The sequence below is a fragment of the Eutrigla gurnardus genome, assembly GCF_963514095.1.
Source record: "Eutrigla gurnardus genome assembly, chromosome: 7".
NCBI lineage: Eukaryota > Metazoa > Chordata > Actinopteri > Perciformes > Triglidae > Eutrigla > Eutrigla gurnardus.
Genome location: NC_139921.1, coordinates 5,266,136 through 5,284,538, shown reverse-complemented (window position 1 = coordinate 5,284,538; position 18,403 = coordinate 5,266,136). Strand labels below are relative to the sequence as shown.

Below are 18,403 nucleotides of genomic sequence, written 5' to 3'. Positions count from 1 at the left end.
AGAGAGGAAGAGGGAATAGAAATAGAGGTGTAACGGTGTAGCTCAGGGGGCTTACGAGTTTGCCTTGAGAGCTCTTAGATCCGAGCCCCTGCTGAAGGAGAGTAAAAGTGAGATATCAAACAACTCAGGAGTGATGAAAGAGAAGAGTAGCGCGGTGGAGGAAAGAGAGAAGGAGAGTGAGGGAAAAGCTCTCTTCTCCCGTGTGTTTTTTCTCTTTCCTCGCTGCGTTTCAGTCGAGCGAGGAACGACCTTGCTGGGTAGAGCGCAGCTCTTCTCTCTCTTTTAAGTCCCACTCACTCTCCCGGCTCCCTTTGAGGATCAGCCAGAGGGATCAGCAGAGGAGAGGGAGTGATAGAAAAACGGAGAAGGATGGAGGGGAAAGAGACAGGCGGCAGACATGAGGAAGTGGGGGTGCAGGCCGGACAGACGCCACCGAGGAGGCGAGGAGTTAAAAACTGGAAAAGGAGGATTTAAAAAAAAGTGAGATAGACGTGACAAAGGTGGAAGGATGGAGGATGGAAGGATGGAGGATGGAAGGATGGAGGGTGGAAGGATGGAAGGATGGAGGGATGGAGGATGGATGGAAGGATGGAGGATGGAAGGATGGAAGATGGAAGGATGGAGGGATGGAGGATGGATGGAAGGATGGAGGATGGAAGGATGGAGGGATGGAGGATGGATGGAAGGATGGAGGATGGAAGGATGGAGGATGGAAGGATGGAGGGATGGAGGGATGAAGGATGGATGGAGGATGGAAGGATGGAAGGATGAAAGGATGGTGGATGGTGGATGGAGGATGGATGGATAGAAGGATGGAGGGATGAAGGATGGATGGAAGGATGGAGGATGGAAGGATGGAGGGATGAAGGATGGATGGAGGATGGAAGGATGGAAGGATGGAGGATGGAAGGATGGAGGATGGAGGGATGAAGGATGGATGGAAGGATGGAGGATGGAAGGATGGATGATGGAGGGATGAAGGATGGATGGAAGGATGGAGGATGGAAGGATGGAGGATGGAAGGATGGAAGGACAGAAGGATGGAGGATGGATGGATGGAGGATGGAAGGATCGAGGATGGATGGATGGGGGATGGAAGGATGGATGGATGGAAGGATGGAGGATGAAAGGATGGAAGGATGAAAGGATGGTGGATGGAGGATGGAAGGATGGAGGATGGAGGGATGAAGGATGGATGGAAGGATGGAGGATGGAAGGATGGAGGATGGAGGATGGAAGGATGGAGAATGGAAGGATGGAGGGATGAAGGATGGATGGAAGGATGGAGGATGAAAGGATGGTGGATGGAGGATGGAAGGATGGAGGATGGAGGGATGAAGGATGGATGGATGGATGGGGGATGGAAGGATGGAGGATGGAAGGATGGAAGGATGGAGGATGGAGGATGGAGGATGGAAGGATCGAGGATGGATGGATGGGGGATGGAAGGATGGAGGATGGAAGGATGGATGGATGGAAGGATGGAGGATGAAAGGATGGAAGGATGAAAGGAGGGTGGATGGAGGATGGAAGGATGGAGGATGGAAGGATGGGGGAGGGAGGGTGGAAGGATGGGGGATGGAAGGATGGAGGATGGATGGAGGATGAAAGGATGGAGGATGGAAGGATGGAGGATGGAGGATGGATGGAGGATGAAAGGATGGAGGATGGAAGGATGGGGGATGGAAGGATGGAGGATGGATGGAGGATGAAAGGATGGAGGATGGAAGGATGGGGGATAGATGGATCGAAGGATGGAGGATGGAAGGATGGGGGATGGAAGGATGGAGGGTGGATGGAGGATGAAAGGATGGAGGATGGAAGGATGGGGGATAGAAGGATGGGGGATGGAAGGATGGAGGATGGATGGAGGATGAAAGGATGTAGGATGGAAGGATGGAGGATGGATGGAGGATGAAAGGATGGAGGATGGAAGGATGGGGGATAGAAGGATGGGGGATGGAAGGATGGGGGATGGAAGGATGGAGGATGGATGGAGGATGAAAGGATGGATGATGGAGGATGGAAGGATGGAGGATGGAGGATGGAAGGATGGAGGATGGATGGAGGATGGAAGGATGGAGGATGGAAGGATGGAGGATGGATGGAGGATGAAAGGATGGAGGATGGAAGGATGGAGGATGGATGGAGGATGAAAGGATGGATGATGGAAGGATGGAGGATGGAAGGATCGAGGATGGATGGATGGAGGATGAAAGGATGGAGGATGGAAGGATGGAGGGTGGAAGGATGGGGGATGGAAGGATGGAGGGTGAAAGGATGGGGGATGGAAGGATGGAGGATGGAAGGATGGAGGATGGAAGGATGGAGGAAGGAAGGATGGAGGATGGAAGGATGGAGGATGGGGGATGGAAGGATGGAGGATGGAGGATGGAAGGATGGAGGAAGGATGGATGGAGGATGGAAGGATGGAGGATGGAAGGATGGAGGATGAAAGGATGGAGGATGAAGGATGGAAGGATGGAGGAAGGATGGATGGAGGATGGAAGGATGGAGGATGGGGGATGGAAGGATGGAGGATGGAGGATGGAAGGATGGAGGAAGGATGGATGGAGGATGGAAGGATGGAGGATGGAGGAAGGAAGGATGGAAGGATGGAGGATGGAGGATAGAAGGATGGAGGATGGAAGGATGGAGGATAGAAGGATGGGGGATGGAAGGATGGAGGATGGATGGAAGGATGAAGGATGGATGGAAGGATGGAGGATAGAAGGATGGAGGAAGGAAGGATGGAAGGATGGAGGAAGGAAGGATGGAAGGATGGAAGGATGGAGGATGGAGGAAGGAAGGATGGATGGTCAAACAACAGAGAGAAACAGAACGGTGGATGTAATGGAGGAATGACACAAAGACATCTATCATCTATAGTCACTCAATAGCATTCCTTTAAATAGTACCAGAGATGTGCTTATAGGTCTCTTGGAAATGAGTCATGAAGCATGAAAAAGCACAACCAGCGACTTATCGTGGAGGAGATCACAGCGGACCAAAAGGACAGGTTACCAATCCAATGAGACTGTGTCTCCACCCCGGTCATGTACAACAGTATTTGATAGTTTGTGGACCGTCGTAGCTAACAGAGCAAGTGGGCAAAAACCTTTTCATGTCTAAAACAAAGTGGCTGCGCTCTAATTAATTAATTCAAAATTTGCCGATGCCAACGGGCTCTGGTTCACTGCACATGGGCAGCACAGGTTTTACCGCCGGGTGAGCTGGGAGCTCGGGCGCCGGCGGCATGAAGGGAGGCCGGGGCCGCTCATGCATGGACGTCCCCTTTCATCCCGTCGTGCTCCTGATCAACGACGGCCGAGGGAGGTGTGGAGCCAACGGGGCTCTGGAGCGCCGCATCACGCTCAACTCTAAGCCCGCCCACTTTACAGCGGTTCAATCAAATGCCGAGGATTGGATTTAAATCCCTCTGTACACCTTTCACCGGAGAATACTCACACTACAGAAGCTAAAGGCGCTCCAACTTCCGTTTCACTGGGACTTTAAAGTCGAGCTGAGAGGAAAAGATCACTGCCTGCTCATATTCCTACGTAACAATATATACAACCATTCTAACAAAAAAATCACTCAGTACCAAGAATATCATGACAGCCAACAATCAATCCTGCAACTTCAATGGTAAGGTAAGAGTGAAGGGGATGACGGAGTGAGAGAAGGGAGAACAGATATGTGAGACACCTGGAAAATTAATGCAAAGACAAAACAAATACATAAATTGACAGGATGACGGATTAAAAGCAGCAATGACAGAAAGATTGCGTCCATAAAGAACCTCAGAACATTTTGACACTGAATAGTGAGATTGATACGACAGCCTGCACCAACACTGGAATCCAGCGGTGCCAAAAACCAACGCTGAGCCCATTTCTGTAGCTGTCCACGGCTGCTGCAGGCCCCGTTTCAGAAGATGAGAACTGATTTAAGCAATTCCCAAAGCTATGTTGATGTGAATTTTATTATACGATTGTGAACATTGGTGGTGTCTCGGGTTAATGCAGACGCTCGCGAACGTCGCCGTCTCTCAAACGCTTCCTGGGAAAGCTGTGCAGCACATTAGTTTTCCTCTTGGCTGGAGCCGACGCAGAGACGACGGGCCGCTACAAGACCGCAGACTAACAAGGGTCAGTGAGGACGTGGACTAACAGGGAAACGGATCTGCATGAACACATCCGCATGCTAAGTAGAATCCACAATGAGCACAATACAAATGCGCTCATGCACGATCTCGCACACACATGCGATCGTTTGTCTCCAAACAACGGCGAAGACGATGTACATTTCCGCCCTGGGTCAGGAATTAACACACTCCCACACAGCTGACAAAAAGGTGCACAAAGGCATGTAGCGCAGCATATTCATACGCAGCCTTGATATGCATATGTGCAGAAATCTCCAGACAAAAGAGGCAACATTAAGAAGAGAAGAGGGTGAGAGCTTGGCTCGGTGCAGCTTCTGCTTTTTCAGATGTTTCTTAGAGGGTTAAGATGAGGAGGGTTTGGTTTTCCTTCATCTAACCCCCCACCGCTTCGCCGGCAACCACCCCTCTCCACCCTTCTCCACCCCTCTCCACCCTTCTCCATCCCTCTCCACCCCACTCCATCCCTCTCCATCCCCTGCGCCGTAGCTTCCCCACTTCCTGCTCTCTACTCTCCTGCCTTCAGCCTCCTTCTGTCTGTTCTCCTCATGCGACTGGCAGAGGAGGGGAGCCTGTAACACCGCTGCAACAGCTTCAGTCTGGTCTGGGACCGTAGTAAGGTCAGTCGCCCTCACACACACACACACACACACACAAATCTACATCCCGAGGTATTCTGCTATTTCACCACCACAGCAGCACTCTTGGCGAAAGCCTCTTCAGCCAAGTGGATTTTCTGTCCATCAAAACAACACATTCCTTGTTAAAACATGAATATTCGCTCCACAGAGAGCAAATATATGAATATTAATCAGAGCCTTAAACTGCATTCAGGGCTTAATAAGAGGGCTGCAACGACTATTCTCATCATCCATCAATAATCCGCCTAATATTGCTTTGATTAATCTATCTATCGGATAAAAAGAAACATTTTATTATTTGTCTTGTTAAATGTTTACTGCAGTAAATTTGATAATAAAAGGGAAATGTAACCAATGTACATTTGGTGAGGACGCCGCCAACGACAAAGCAGAGAAGCACAATAACTTCAGATGGCTCATAGATTACTGCTCTGAATATCAAACGTTCAACATAAAATGAAACATCTTGTGTTCCATCAAGGTTAGTGGATTGTGTTACGTAAAGGAGATACAGCCTCAGATACAGCCTCGCTCATAGCGTTGCTCTCACACATTCACGGGGAGAAAAGAGGATGATGTTGGACCAGCAGGTGACCTTTGTGTGGTGTAATTAGAGTACTTTGTTGCCACGCTCTACAGAGACAAGGTCCTGTCACAGTTCATCTTTACATATCGGAGAGGGTGTGTGTGTGTGTGTGTGTGTGTGTGTGTGTGTGTGTGTGTGTGTGTGTGTGTATGTGCGCGTGTATCTGCTTCAGCAATTATGCTGCAGAGTGAGAGATGGGTGAACACAGAGTAAATGAGAGAGAGAGAGATAATGTGCAAAAAATTGGGATGAAAATGGCTGGAGACAGAAGAGGGATGGGAGGATTTGATTATTACAGATGAAAACAACCGGACAAAACAGAGGAGCCACAGAGGAGCAGGGGGAGAGAGAGGGGAGAGAGGGGGGGGGGGGGGGAGAGAGAGAGAGAGAGAGAGTGGTGGTGCTGGGGTTGGAGCAGAGGTCTCTTAACCTTGCGCGACGGGGCGTGTGCTTGTAAATAAACATCAGCCTGAGATTATTCCGAGCACGAAAGCCCAAACCGTGGGGCCCTGAGGTCAGAGTGGGCCCATACCTGGCTCTGTCTCACACACACACACACACACACACACACACACACACACACACACACACACACACACACACACACACACACACACACACACACACACACACACACACACTCTTATCTACATCCACACCTACAAAGACGTGTTGAGAGCAAAGCCTATTCAAATACTGGTGCACACAAACACATGAAAACAGACACGTACATTTGGGATATAAAAACCCACAAGCATGCATGCATTCAAAGACACACACACACACGCACACACACACACACACACACACACACACACACACACACACACACACACACACACACACACACACAAATTTAAACTGACAAATGCACACAAATGCATACACACACTAAATCTAGCAAGACAAAACATGGCTTTGAACAAAGAGAATAAGCACAAGTACACACACACACACACACACACACACACACACACACACACACACACACACACACACACACACACACACACACACACACACACACACACACACACACACACACACACACACACACACACCTCTGCACTGTTAACACTCCAGATGTCTGCAGACATCCAGTCATCCCGAGCTCAGACGTTGTGTGTCATCAATCTAATTTTTTTGTTCTCCCCTCGTTGTTTTTGAGGAACCCACCGTTGAGTCCAGACTCTGGGATTATTCACGATGACATAACATGTCTCCAGATTCACACTCAAACTAATCCGTCAGCTACATCTTCAACATCCCCGAAATAAGGAGCGGAGCGAGTGACCCCACATCACCTTTGGCTGACCTTCCCTGTGATTCAAAGGTATCTGTCTTCACAAGGGAGTTATTACAACAGACTGTTTCATTGTCCCTTAACACTAAGGAAGAAAGAGTCTGATCTAAGGGAACATATTTCTTAATATTGGTTCATCTTCCAAGTTATTTTCTAAATGAATAATTTGGTCTGTAAAATGTCAGAAAATAGAGACAAATGTCTGTTTTAGTTTCTCAAAGTCCAAGCTGATGTCGATAAATTTCTTATTTTGTCCAAAATCCAAAGATGCACTTTTTAATGTGATATAAAACAGAGAAAAGCAGGAAATCTCATCATTTTTTGTGAATATTAAGTACTTTTTCGAAGTAGGCGATCATATTTTTGTCAAGCATCTCGATTAGTCGACTAATCATTGCAGCTCCTGGTGGTTAAAACACAGACTCACTTAGACTTGAAGTGATAAGACTTTAGTTCAAACTTCAAAATGTATAAATAATGGAAGGTGATAATGATGAGTTCATGGACAAAGTGACACAGAACACACCTTCTTGTTGCATCATCACAAACATAGAGGTCATTTAGATGGAAATGGTAAAACACCCTAACCCTATGAGGTTACTTGTTTAAATCCGTCGTTGTTCTTCAGCTCCTGCTGTTGTGATGTCACAGATTGCATACACACAAAAAAAGGACATGTGGTGTGCTTACTGTTCAATGCTCGGGGAAAGGTAGAGCTTGGGGAAGACTTGGGTAGCCTCAGCATCCTCAAAGCTCACTGAGAGAAGAGCCACGTCCTCTCCAGGGTCCACCGCTGTGTCCTGAGGAAGACAACGCCAGGTTGGTTACTCAGCCAAGGACAAGGGATGCATGAAGGTAACTAGTCGACGTGGCCAAGTCACGTTTTTAGAAGAGTGTTTGACGTCTGTCTCAGGTAACGGATAAACTTCCACTTTATTAAATGCATCAATCTACACTGACTCCGAGACCACGGGACCCAGAGCGCCTTCTCTTTCTCTGGCGCGCTGAGTGAAGCGTAATTTCAACAAATAGCTGCTTAAATCACACAAATCTCCTGCCGTTGACATGTTGTGAACTTATTAACCATCTGTAATGTTTGATAAAGTTCCCCCTTGCTGGTTTCACTGCAGGCAGATCCCCTGCTTTGTTGGGGGAAATCAATCAGTGCATCAATAAATAAAACAATGGTGAATTCTTCACATGAAGCCTGAATGAAATATATCTCTGTTCAGACATCAGCCTGGTGAAGATGGTAGCCATGTTTCCATTTGTCAAGAAAACTTTTGAAATGTTGCAACAACAAAAAAAACTTTTTGATGGAACGATAGTTTCCATCAAGTGGTTTGGACTGAAGAAACAAAAAGACATAGAAATGGAAGCCTGGCTAGATTAGCCGCTGTCCGTTCGCCTCCTCAGGACCAGCAGCTGACGGACAGATACGGCGGTCGGAGACGACGTGGACTGAATGTACAGAATGCTCCAGTCCTGCAGCGTTCACGTTACCAGTAAAGGCGTGTTATGAAAAGCCACACCTGAAGGTGGGGCACAAAAAACTGCCAACATCAAGGGAAGGAGGGCGAGACGGAATAATCAAATGGATTAACACCCTTTTTGTACACCTGTGAGAGAGAAGTTTAAATCCTGCATTGTTCCAATGACTGAAGCCTGTAACCGCAGTGTGACATGCTCACATGCACTAACATGCACTAACATGCACTAACATGCACTAACATGCACACAAAGACGAGCGGCTTCCAGGTTATCAGTTGTGTATGAAATCTATGTTGCAGAACTTTTTGCTGTTGGAGCGTGAAGTAAACTTCCTAACAGAAAATCAAATGTCAGTTGGGATCCCCTCCAGCCCCCCTCGTGATCCTTATATAAATGAGGGCCTTAACAGATTTGGGGCATTCGAATCGTGAAAGTGAAACCCTGATAGTAGATTTGATTTGAAGCCCAACGTGAGGATCATGCACACAACAAGTGTGCAGGTCCCGACATTTTGAAGGAGATGGAGGGGAGAAGAGGAAAGACACCAGAAGAAACATCTGTTTTGTTTCACGGCACATTAGCTTCAACAGCTGCGCTAGGCGGCTGAGCTGATGACTGGGAGCACCAATCAAATCATGTGTATGATGGATGGATCCAGAGGCCACCCGGAGCCGCTCGCTGCAAACCTCGTCTGTCTCTCCGAGGCTCTAATTTCTCATTCTGTGATGTTTTTCCTAGAGCATGGCTACTTCTCAAGCACTGTCATTAGTGCAATTCCACATGGAGTACCATTCTGGGCTCCCTCTCTCGCGACAGAGGCTCGGCGGCGTTAATCAAATGTCTTACAGATGGTTTGAACTCATCCATTTGTTATAATCGCTCCCCGCCGCGGTGAGAGGAACTCTAACCACCAAACATGATGGACGGAGGCGCAGAGCAACCAGTTTGCAGCGTGGCGGCCTCGAACGTGATCGGGCTCATCAGCTAATTAAACACGCTGCTGATCATTGGTTTGAGAACAAACACAACTGAGTGGGTGGACAAAGACATGTCCTTCACTGCACATTTTCTCTACAAGTAGAGTGGAAGTAATGTTGATGCATGTAATCTAATGATTAAAGCACACATATAACATATTAATATAAGGGACATGAATGAAGAGTTATTGTACATTAATACACTGGCACATGCACATGTCAACAGTCAGCTGCAGCCCTGCTGATTATCATGCGCTCGGCTTTGTCGGATACGTTCGGGGGCAAGGATGTAAAGAGGAGAGGGGAGGCAGGGAAAGGCAGCGGGGTGTGTGGCATCCAAAAGTGTCGCCTGATGGAATCAGCTCGCATCAATATAGTGTACATCAGTAAACAAGGAGCGCTCTCTGTCTCACAGCAGCGCTCGCGGCTTCTGCCGCTGACGATATGGGACGGACAGAAACGAGCACCGAGACGCAGCGTCGGGCGGACGTGGGGGGTTTGGGAAAAGATTGTTTTGCTCCAGTTTGTAGCTGTCACGTCCCGTTCCCTTCTTCAAAGGTGATTTAATGGATGCCTCCTTTGGACTGGGACGGAGTAAACAGACGGATGAGAAGGAACAGGGAGGTGAGAGGGCCAGGAGAAGAACATAGGGCAGCTCTGTGCGGGCGGCGGCGGCCCTCCATTCGGTCGGACTAAAGGCGCTGTTGAAGGGAGAGCCTTTTTGTGGAATGATTCAGACTCATCTCATCCCAGCAGACAGCGAAGAGCTGTCACAAGTCATAGTGCATCAGGGAAACAAACAAACAAACTAAAGGCAGACCCTTTTACTTTTAGCCATTGCCACTCTAAATTAATGTGCAACCCAAAGGAGCAGAAGCTATGTAGATAACAAGTATAACCTTCTTTAGTAAAGTATAACTACCATCAAACTTTACTCACTTGTATATTAAACACTTGCACTGTATGGTTTGATCATCTCTTTCAGGTTAGGATATTAATAACAAATTGTTAATCAACGATAACATTTTCAAAGAGCAGAGCAAAGGTCAGATCGTTGCAAGAGTATCAGGCTTTCTGTATCTGTGACCTTTTTTCCAGAGAGAAACAGGAACGGCAGCTGGGACATAACGTTGGGAGGAATTTTATTTTATTCTTCAAAACATTAGCTTCTGGATCAAAATTTAGCCTGAGCAGTAATGTCTCCTGAAACATTATGTTCTTCATTATTAAACAGTATTTTTGTAAATCTTTGCCTTATTTGGCTTATTAAGTTGTGAAACGAATGAACCAGGTTCCAGGTTCCTCTTACCTATGTTTTGAAGGCATATTTTGGTTTACATATATTTTCTTGGCTCCCTTCAGTCTATCAGTATGTTCACACTTGGCAAAGATGAGGTCATCTTGCATGATACAATACCAGTAAAATGTATTTTACAGTATTTTGTTCATCGTACTATGAAAGGAGACCAGTGCCCCAGAGGAGGCAGAACAATACCAGTCATATAACAGTAATAACAGTTTAATAGGGAAATGTGGACCTACAGCTAATCAGCCAAATTCTTTGAACCCAATTAGCCACCAACTTATTGCAAAGTTAACATTACAGCTTGTATAGTACAGCTTTTGTTCCACAAGTCTGACCGTCCAAACACAACCGGGTGAACCGTCAAGATGAACGTCATGAAGGTAATCAAATTAATTACAATTCATCCTGAATATCGTTTACCAAAACCATGGTTACCATCCAACGGTTGTTTAGTCAGGGGATCACCTAGGCTTCTCCCTCTGAAGACCATAAATGTCACAACTTAAACCTGCGTGATAAAGCACTTCAGTGAATCAATACAGTCTTAATAAATAGAAGTCATTAGCGACTCTACGATCGGTGTGATAAGCCGACAAGGCAACATAACTAAAGATACTCACTACAACAAAAAACTTACTGAAAGTGAAGCTCTGGCACTGCTCAAATTCCATGATGCCATTTCATGGAAAAAAAATGTTTTTCAAGCTTCTTGAAGTGGCATGCTCAAAGTAAATTAAAGTGCAGAAGGGCAATACAAATGCTTGGCTTCACAGCTGGTTTCGGTTATGAAATACACAGCGTGCTGAAGGGGTGTCCTTGCAGTGCGGTGGTAATTGCGAGACATTTAAAAACTCCAGGTTTTCTCCTCCAAAAAACTTTGCAAATCCATAGAGGAACTTGTAAAAAGATAACCTAATGAGAACAAAAGTTGACCTTTCAACCCGCCTGCCTTGAAACCATTACTTAAATTGAAACAGAAGAGCTCTTCCCTCTGTAATGAAATAAAAGCCCCCAAATGTCCATAAATGTTTCCACGCACACATCTTAAGCCATTTTAACCAAATACACTTGAGGGCAACTACTGCTCGCTTATGTAAAGAGTTAGCAGAGAAGGAACATAAAAAAGGAAAGCCTCTGCTCAACAGGCCACAGGCAGGACCTTAATGAAGAGACTTGGTCGTTGGTAAGTAATGAGCACTGAAATGGCCTGGGTCAGAGGGACTACAAGACAAGCAGGGGTTCCTGCAGGGGTGATGGTTGGATGTTAAAGCAGTATTTACTACCTGCCCCGGGGCAGGGGGAGGGGGGTGACTCAACTGCTCAAGGACTGGAATCAAGAAAGTGGGTGAAGAGCGTGCACGCGCATGTGCACGGACATCAAGGTTAGAGAGCGCCTCGGAGTCAAACACTTTCACGTGGCCACCGCCCCACGTCTTCATCCTCCTCCCTCTCACACAACTACACACAGACACACAACGACACAAACACAACCACGCAAACACCAAGGCCCTTTTCCTTGTGTCCGTCCTTGTGTCTCCCAATGCCCCGGCCTCTGGCATCTCCTGTGTCGCATGTGACAGGTTGGAGATGTGACAGCTGTCCTTATGCCAGACCAAGTCTGGCCAAAGTCACAACACACACAAACACACTCATCTGCGAATGCTACACAGGGGCTCCACTGCAGGGCGAGTACGGAGGAGGTAAGGGCACTTTGTCCGCCTTCTTCGCCCAACTTTAAATGTCATGCCCAACGTAATGGGGCGACTTGACTGACAGCAGGGTTGCTGTGCAGGGACATGTCCAGCTTCTAGGCGAGCAGCTCTGAGAGCCCCCGTAAATGTGCCGGACACACAATAAGTACAAGGTGGCGGCCAGAGGACTTTTTGAAGGAAATGTGGATCTTCACATGGTGATCAAAGCTCGCTGAGGGCGCTTTCTCACCGAACCTGCTTGGGTCCGTTAAAACAAATCCAGGTGTGTTTGCACGGCTGATACGGTTCATTTAGGCTGTTATGAAAGCTGCAGATTTAATACTGATGCAGACAAAATAACTGGAGACCACTTCCGGACTCCGGAAAGCAAACGGACCAATCGCATGAATAATAGACAAAGCAAGCTTTGCCACATACATACGTGTGTGTTTGTATACAAACACATTGATACACACAGCTACCGCTGCTAATCATAAATACTGGTGATATTAGCATCAAGTATCAGACAGTATTAAGACATTTTTATAGGTAATATGAATATCATTAGCAATGTAACCATTCCAATATCAAAATGTTCAACTCTTTTAATTAACTTTAATTGTTTCCTAACATTTAGATGATATAATGACTCCAAGTCGAAACTCATGACTACTCATTCAAACTGTAGAATTTACACCACAGCGCCTCTTTCCTCCGGAGTTGTTTTTTGGCATTCACTTTCACTAAAATGTATCTTCATGCCGGTACAACATGAGAAATAACAGTCCTACAACAGAATACAGTGAATGGATGCCCGACATACTGAATTATATGTTTGTGCCAGCCCTTTCATAAGTTTGACTGAGACTTACGCCATCACACCCCGAGGGTGGGAGGACGCAGGGTCAAGGTGGCAGCTGCCAAAACGTCTCCTTGCATGACATGAAATGTTCTGATTGAGAAAGAGAGTTGAGGATATTGTTCCTAATGATGCGGTGCTGCGGCTGCTTGTGGGGAGGGGATGAGCAGGGATGTGGTGTACTCCAGGGGCCATGATGATCCCACTCCCTTCACCTCAAAATACAAAACATGCAGGCGCAAGCACAAGTCACGCATGTCCAAGAGGACCCAACGTCCTCTTCTGTAACGCCTGACCTATGCCGTGCCTGTGCCTCCATTCCAACAAACTCTCAGCTCATGTTTAAACTGATGGAAGACAGCCGTGGTGGATGATTAACCAAACGACGTTGCGTCAACACATAGTTGTACCCCGTGCCAAGGCTTCATTTTGTCATGAGGACAATAGGCGAGAGATTACAGAGCACACATGCTCCACCTGGAACCATGTAGGTAGAACAGGACCCAAACACACCTCGACCTCACAAAAGCTTTGTGCACGGGGTGTGTTTGCAAACCGAAGACTATACTCCTATGCGTGCCTCTCTGTGTGGAGCAAACAAGTCTTTTAGTACGATGGGTGTGGCCACAAAAGATAATCTATCCAGAATGTTCCCAAGTTAATTGGGTTGATGAGTGCAGAGTGGTAGCGTTGGCGACTTTCTCCTTTTCTGTCATTTTCACCGACAGGCTTGTAAAAATGACGACATGATATATTATTACCTGTCATTTAAATAAAGATGATAATAACATGGAAGTATTTAAAAAGGTGGAGTCTGTGATTCTAATCCAATAAGTGCACTGAACAATAACATATGGTGTTCATTTATATCTTTTGTGGCTATAAATGGGGAACAAACGTATTGGATCGGACAGAGCCACTATGGCTAAACCGAATGTCATTTTACATTATTAAAGTAAATTAAAAGGTTATTGAGGTTTTCAAATAAAGCTTTGAATGTCAAACTGTTCTTGACCCCACTGAAAATGTGGATTTTGGAAATGATTGCATCAATAATAATTCCTTTAATAAGCTTTAACACAATTAAACACGAGATAAATTAGAGATCAAAATCGAATTCTACAATGTCATTTTTCAAAATTCAGACTTATGCTTCGAACCCCCCCACCCGAACGCCACACCCCCAATTTCTTTGCGACTATAACTGGCAGATGACCAACGCATGTGGCATGAGACTCTTAAGCATTTCACTGAACCGCGAGTCATGTGTGTAACTGCGGCCAAGTGTCACTGATAGTGTGTCACTAATAGCATGTCACAGCGATGATCTGGCCTTTCGTACCGTCTGTGCGAATACCAAATGTGTGATGCGAGGGCTGCGAGCCACGCGGGTGACTCAAGTATGTGTTTGCATGTGGATAGATGCATGCCTGTGTGTTGCACCGCGGAAATGAAAGCATGTATGTTCATACCGATGACACAATACAGGCTGACCTATAAGTCAAGTGCCATCTGACTTCCAGAACTTGTGGTGACAGTGTTATGTGCGGCATCTTAAATCTCAATTATGTCTTCCTCCTGATCCCATTTGCTATAAAAAATGAAGCAAACAAGAAAAGGCCCAACACACTGGTTTGTGTTATTGTGGCATTTTCTGCGGGGTGATCATTTTAATTGCATTAATATTGCTTCAGTGACAGTGTTGCAGGGTGTTTTTGTCCCATTGCACAGTTAACAAGACTAATCCGCTCATTTGTAGCGCTGCAGCCTCTTTACCCTCGTTTGGGACCGATGGGACGTCGGGCCTAAATAACCGTGAAATAAAGGCATTTACTGAAATTACAAATCATTTGGCTCATGACAAAACCGATATTTTTCAAGAGGATTTGTCTCCGAAGAAACCACTGGGATACTATATTTGACATTTCAGCATGCACACACTGTCTACTGGTCCACGGTATGTGAGCGGAGAAGGATATTGCTGCTATTAATAGTAATCACATGCATTTGCCAATTTAAATTCAAACTTAGATTAAGTGCAGTGCATATGCAACTTTTTGTTTTTTTGAATGTGGATTCATTCTGATTTAACCAGGTGTTTCTGCACATTTGCAGATCAAAATCCATCTACGTGCATTCATATTATCAGTAGGCTCTTATAATATCTGTAGAATTACTTTCCAGCATTGTGGTGTTTTTCTTTCAGGCTGATGACATCACAACAGAAAGCTGTTTAAAAATGTATCTACTGACATTTATTTTATTTTTTTTACTTAAATAAATAGTATTAATGCATCTCTTTATTGTTTTAAATAACTAAGAGCTGACTAAATAATTTTGAAACATGGACATATTTAGGGACAGAGAAGCAGTGTGTCAATTCTGTTGATGCTTTGAAATTAGGGTTGGTGTTTAATATTTCATGACCCTGTATTAAATGCACTTATTAGATTTGAAAGAATTCAAATCCCACAAGGAATTGATTTACGTTTAGCATTCAGCTTTTGAAGGTAACGGTTATTGTAAATGACTAAAAACATGCAGCTCCAATCCGACCGTTAGATAGAACTTAATTCATAGTGAAGTGTGCCAATGATGCCAGGAAAACAAAGAAATATAACGATCAGTGTGACTCCTGACCGACTCTTTATGCAAGTGATGTAAACTCATCAGGGGGAGTCTTTCAGATAGAGGAGCGATACAAAACGTGTTTTTTTTTATTACAGCTTGTAAACATGTTCAAGTATAATAAATAAATAAAAAAAAATAAAGTATGAAACTGAAAATGAGGCTGATATGTTCCCTTTAAGCTTTTCTACGGTGCATTGGAAAAATAAAAAGGGAAAACGGAGAAGGAACACTTGAGAGAAGAAGTCAGATTCGTCGTTATTATGGGGCTTTTTTTCTAAGTCATTGGTAAGCCAAGCTTAAGCAAAGGCCAAGACAAATGAGCACAGACAGGCAACGTATAGAGATACGATTTCCCCCCGAAGCCACCAATGTGTTAATAAAAGCCTACAGAAGGCAAGATAAGGCACACACAAGGACAAGGAATTGAGAGTTAAATTAAAGCTGAATAACATCAGGGTTGAAGACAGAAAAACAAAGGATTAGGATGAGGTACATTTGGAGGTGTTACAGAAAAAAAAATATATAGATTGTGTACATCTTGATATAGAGCGAGGGCGGAAAGTAGGCCAGATAGAAGTAATTCCATGGAGGCAGGAAGAAGTGTGGGGCGGCGGAGGAAGGAGAGGAGGTGGGGGGGTTCTCCTGAGACTGTAATGCTGGAATCCTCTGATGCTCAGCTGGGGGTACGAGCAGGTGGGTGGGAATCTTCGCTTGGAGACGCAGTGTGGGTGGTTATAAGGGGAGGGGGAAGGGGGGGACCGCAGATTCACCAAGGGAGAAAGGAGGCGGGCACGACCTTTGGTGTCAGGGAGTCATACTGGGGTCACTGGAGCATTAGGGAGCTCCATGCTCCCTAACCGGCCCTCCTGGGGCTGTGATTCCCCTTTAATTCACCGACTCCACAGAGGATGCCGAGGTGCTACCCTTCATCTCCTTAAATAATCTCTTGGCATTTACGTCCACACTTCAATCACAGATGACGGAAGCATCCTATGTTACATGTTTTCTAAAAGGCACGTGACATTTCATCAGTTCCTGATGTAGACGATTGTTCAACAGGCAGGAAGAAAAGGAACCACTTCTTAAATAAAGAGCAGATAAAAACGAATTAAAAAGGGAAAAAAAACTTCCCACAAAACACGTTTTCAATACACACAAATATACGAAATAAAAATGAACAAAGCAGCAAGTGATCAACAAAGCTAATCAAATAGAAAACAAGTGTCTCCACCACTGAGATGAGACATGCTGAGTAAATATATCCGCTGATTGCATGTTTGCCATGACATCATGAGGAAAGCGATGACTCAGCTAAGGTGAGGAATACGTTGTTTATCATGCGCAAACAATTATCAATTCACCAGCGTCAGAGACAGTCTGTAAAATCACTGCATACGGTCCCGCACGTGATATGATGGAAGACGACGCCTCAACGTGTGTCACCGTCAACGGGACGCAAGAGCACGAAGATGATGAATTCTCACCTCTGAGGAGGATTACGAGCTCAGAATGGCAAGGGTGTACAAAAGAAAATACAAATGGGAAATGGAAAAACATGAAGGAGAAGGTGAGAAGATATGAGCCGTCGCAAAGCAGGGGGAAGGTGAAAGAAACCAAAGGTCAAGGAGCTCACGTTGTTGCAAACCACCTCATCTCGTGGCCAGGGTCTGTTGCCACTAGTCATGTGTCACAACAAGGAATGATGGAGAATGGCCGACTCTCCCACCTCAGGGCACGACCTTTCTGACAAGCCGTCTGTCAGTGCAGCACTGGGGTTGTAGCCGCGGGTGACGGGTCAGTGGATGGAAGTGCACTGACGGAGGTGAGGATGTACCACACAAAAAGCTATTTCCACCTGAATCAAAACCAATAACCACACGCCTCTGCCCCTTCCTCGCCTTGGGTGGACTTTGAACCTGCAGTAAATCTCTTCGATGTCCAAGCCATAGTCCCCTTCGTCACGTAGGCATTGTGACTAGACAGCAGGAAAAGCAGCGGTCATACATACATAACATGGTGGCAGCACTGTGAGAATCATATTCTTTGATTTCTCCAGTGCTTTTCACACCATTCAGCCACTGCTACTGGGGGAGAAGCTGTGGGTGATGGGTGTCTGGATTACTGATTACCTCACAGGCAGGCCACAGTTTGTCCGTATGGGCAGTGTTCTGTCTGATGTGGTGGTTAGGGATACAGGAGCTCCACAGGGGACTGTACTGGATCCTTTCCTGTTCACTATACACCGCTGACTTGAAGTACAACTCTGGGTCGTGTCACCTGCAGAAATGTTGTGACGACTCGGTTGTTGTTGGGTGTATAAGTGAGGGACAGGAGGAGTTGTGGAGTGGTCTGGACAGAATCACCTGCAGCTGAAAATCAGCAAGACCAAAGAGATGGTGATCGATTTTAGGAAGAAGAGGAGAACGGTTTCCCAACCGCTGTGCATTCTGGGAAAGGCTGTGGAGGCGGAGGAGAATTACAAGTACCTTGGTGTTACCATCAACCACAGACTGGACTGGAGATCCAACACTGAAGCTGTGTACAAGAAGGGGATGAGCAGACTCTGAGATCCTTCAACGTGTGCAGAAAGATGTTGGAGGTCTTTGATTAGTCTGTGGTGGCCAGACTCAACAAACTTATAAAGAAGGCTGGCTCTGTGAACGGCCGTGGTGGAGAGGAGGACACTGAACTGTTATCCATCATGGAGAACCCTGACCACCCTGACAGCGGAGCCTTCGACAGGCTGCTTCAGC

At 45.9% G+C, this 18,403-nt stretch overlaps 1 protein-coding gene across 1 annotated transcript in view; it reads right to left on the bottom strand.

Moving 5' to 3' along the window:
* babam2 (BRISC and BRCA1 A complex member 2) overlaps positions 1-18,403 on the bottom strand; it is a 78,487-nt gene that overhangs the window by 19,213 nt on the left and 40,871 nt on the right. Inside the window, exon 7 of the mRNA XM_084013962.1 lies at positions 7,386-7,495. Within this exon, the coding sequence (XP_083870088.1) occupies positions 7,386-7,495 (110 nt within the window). The remainder of the gene's footprint in view (positions 1-7,385; positions 7,496-18,403) is intronic.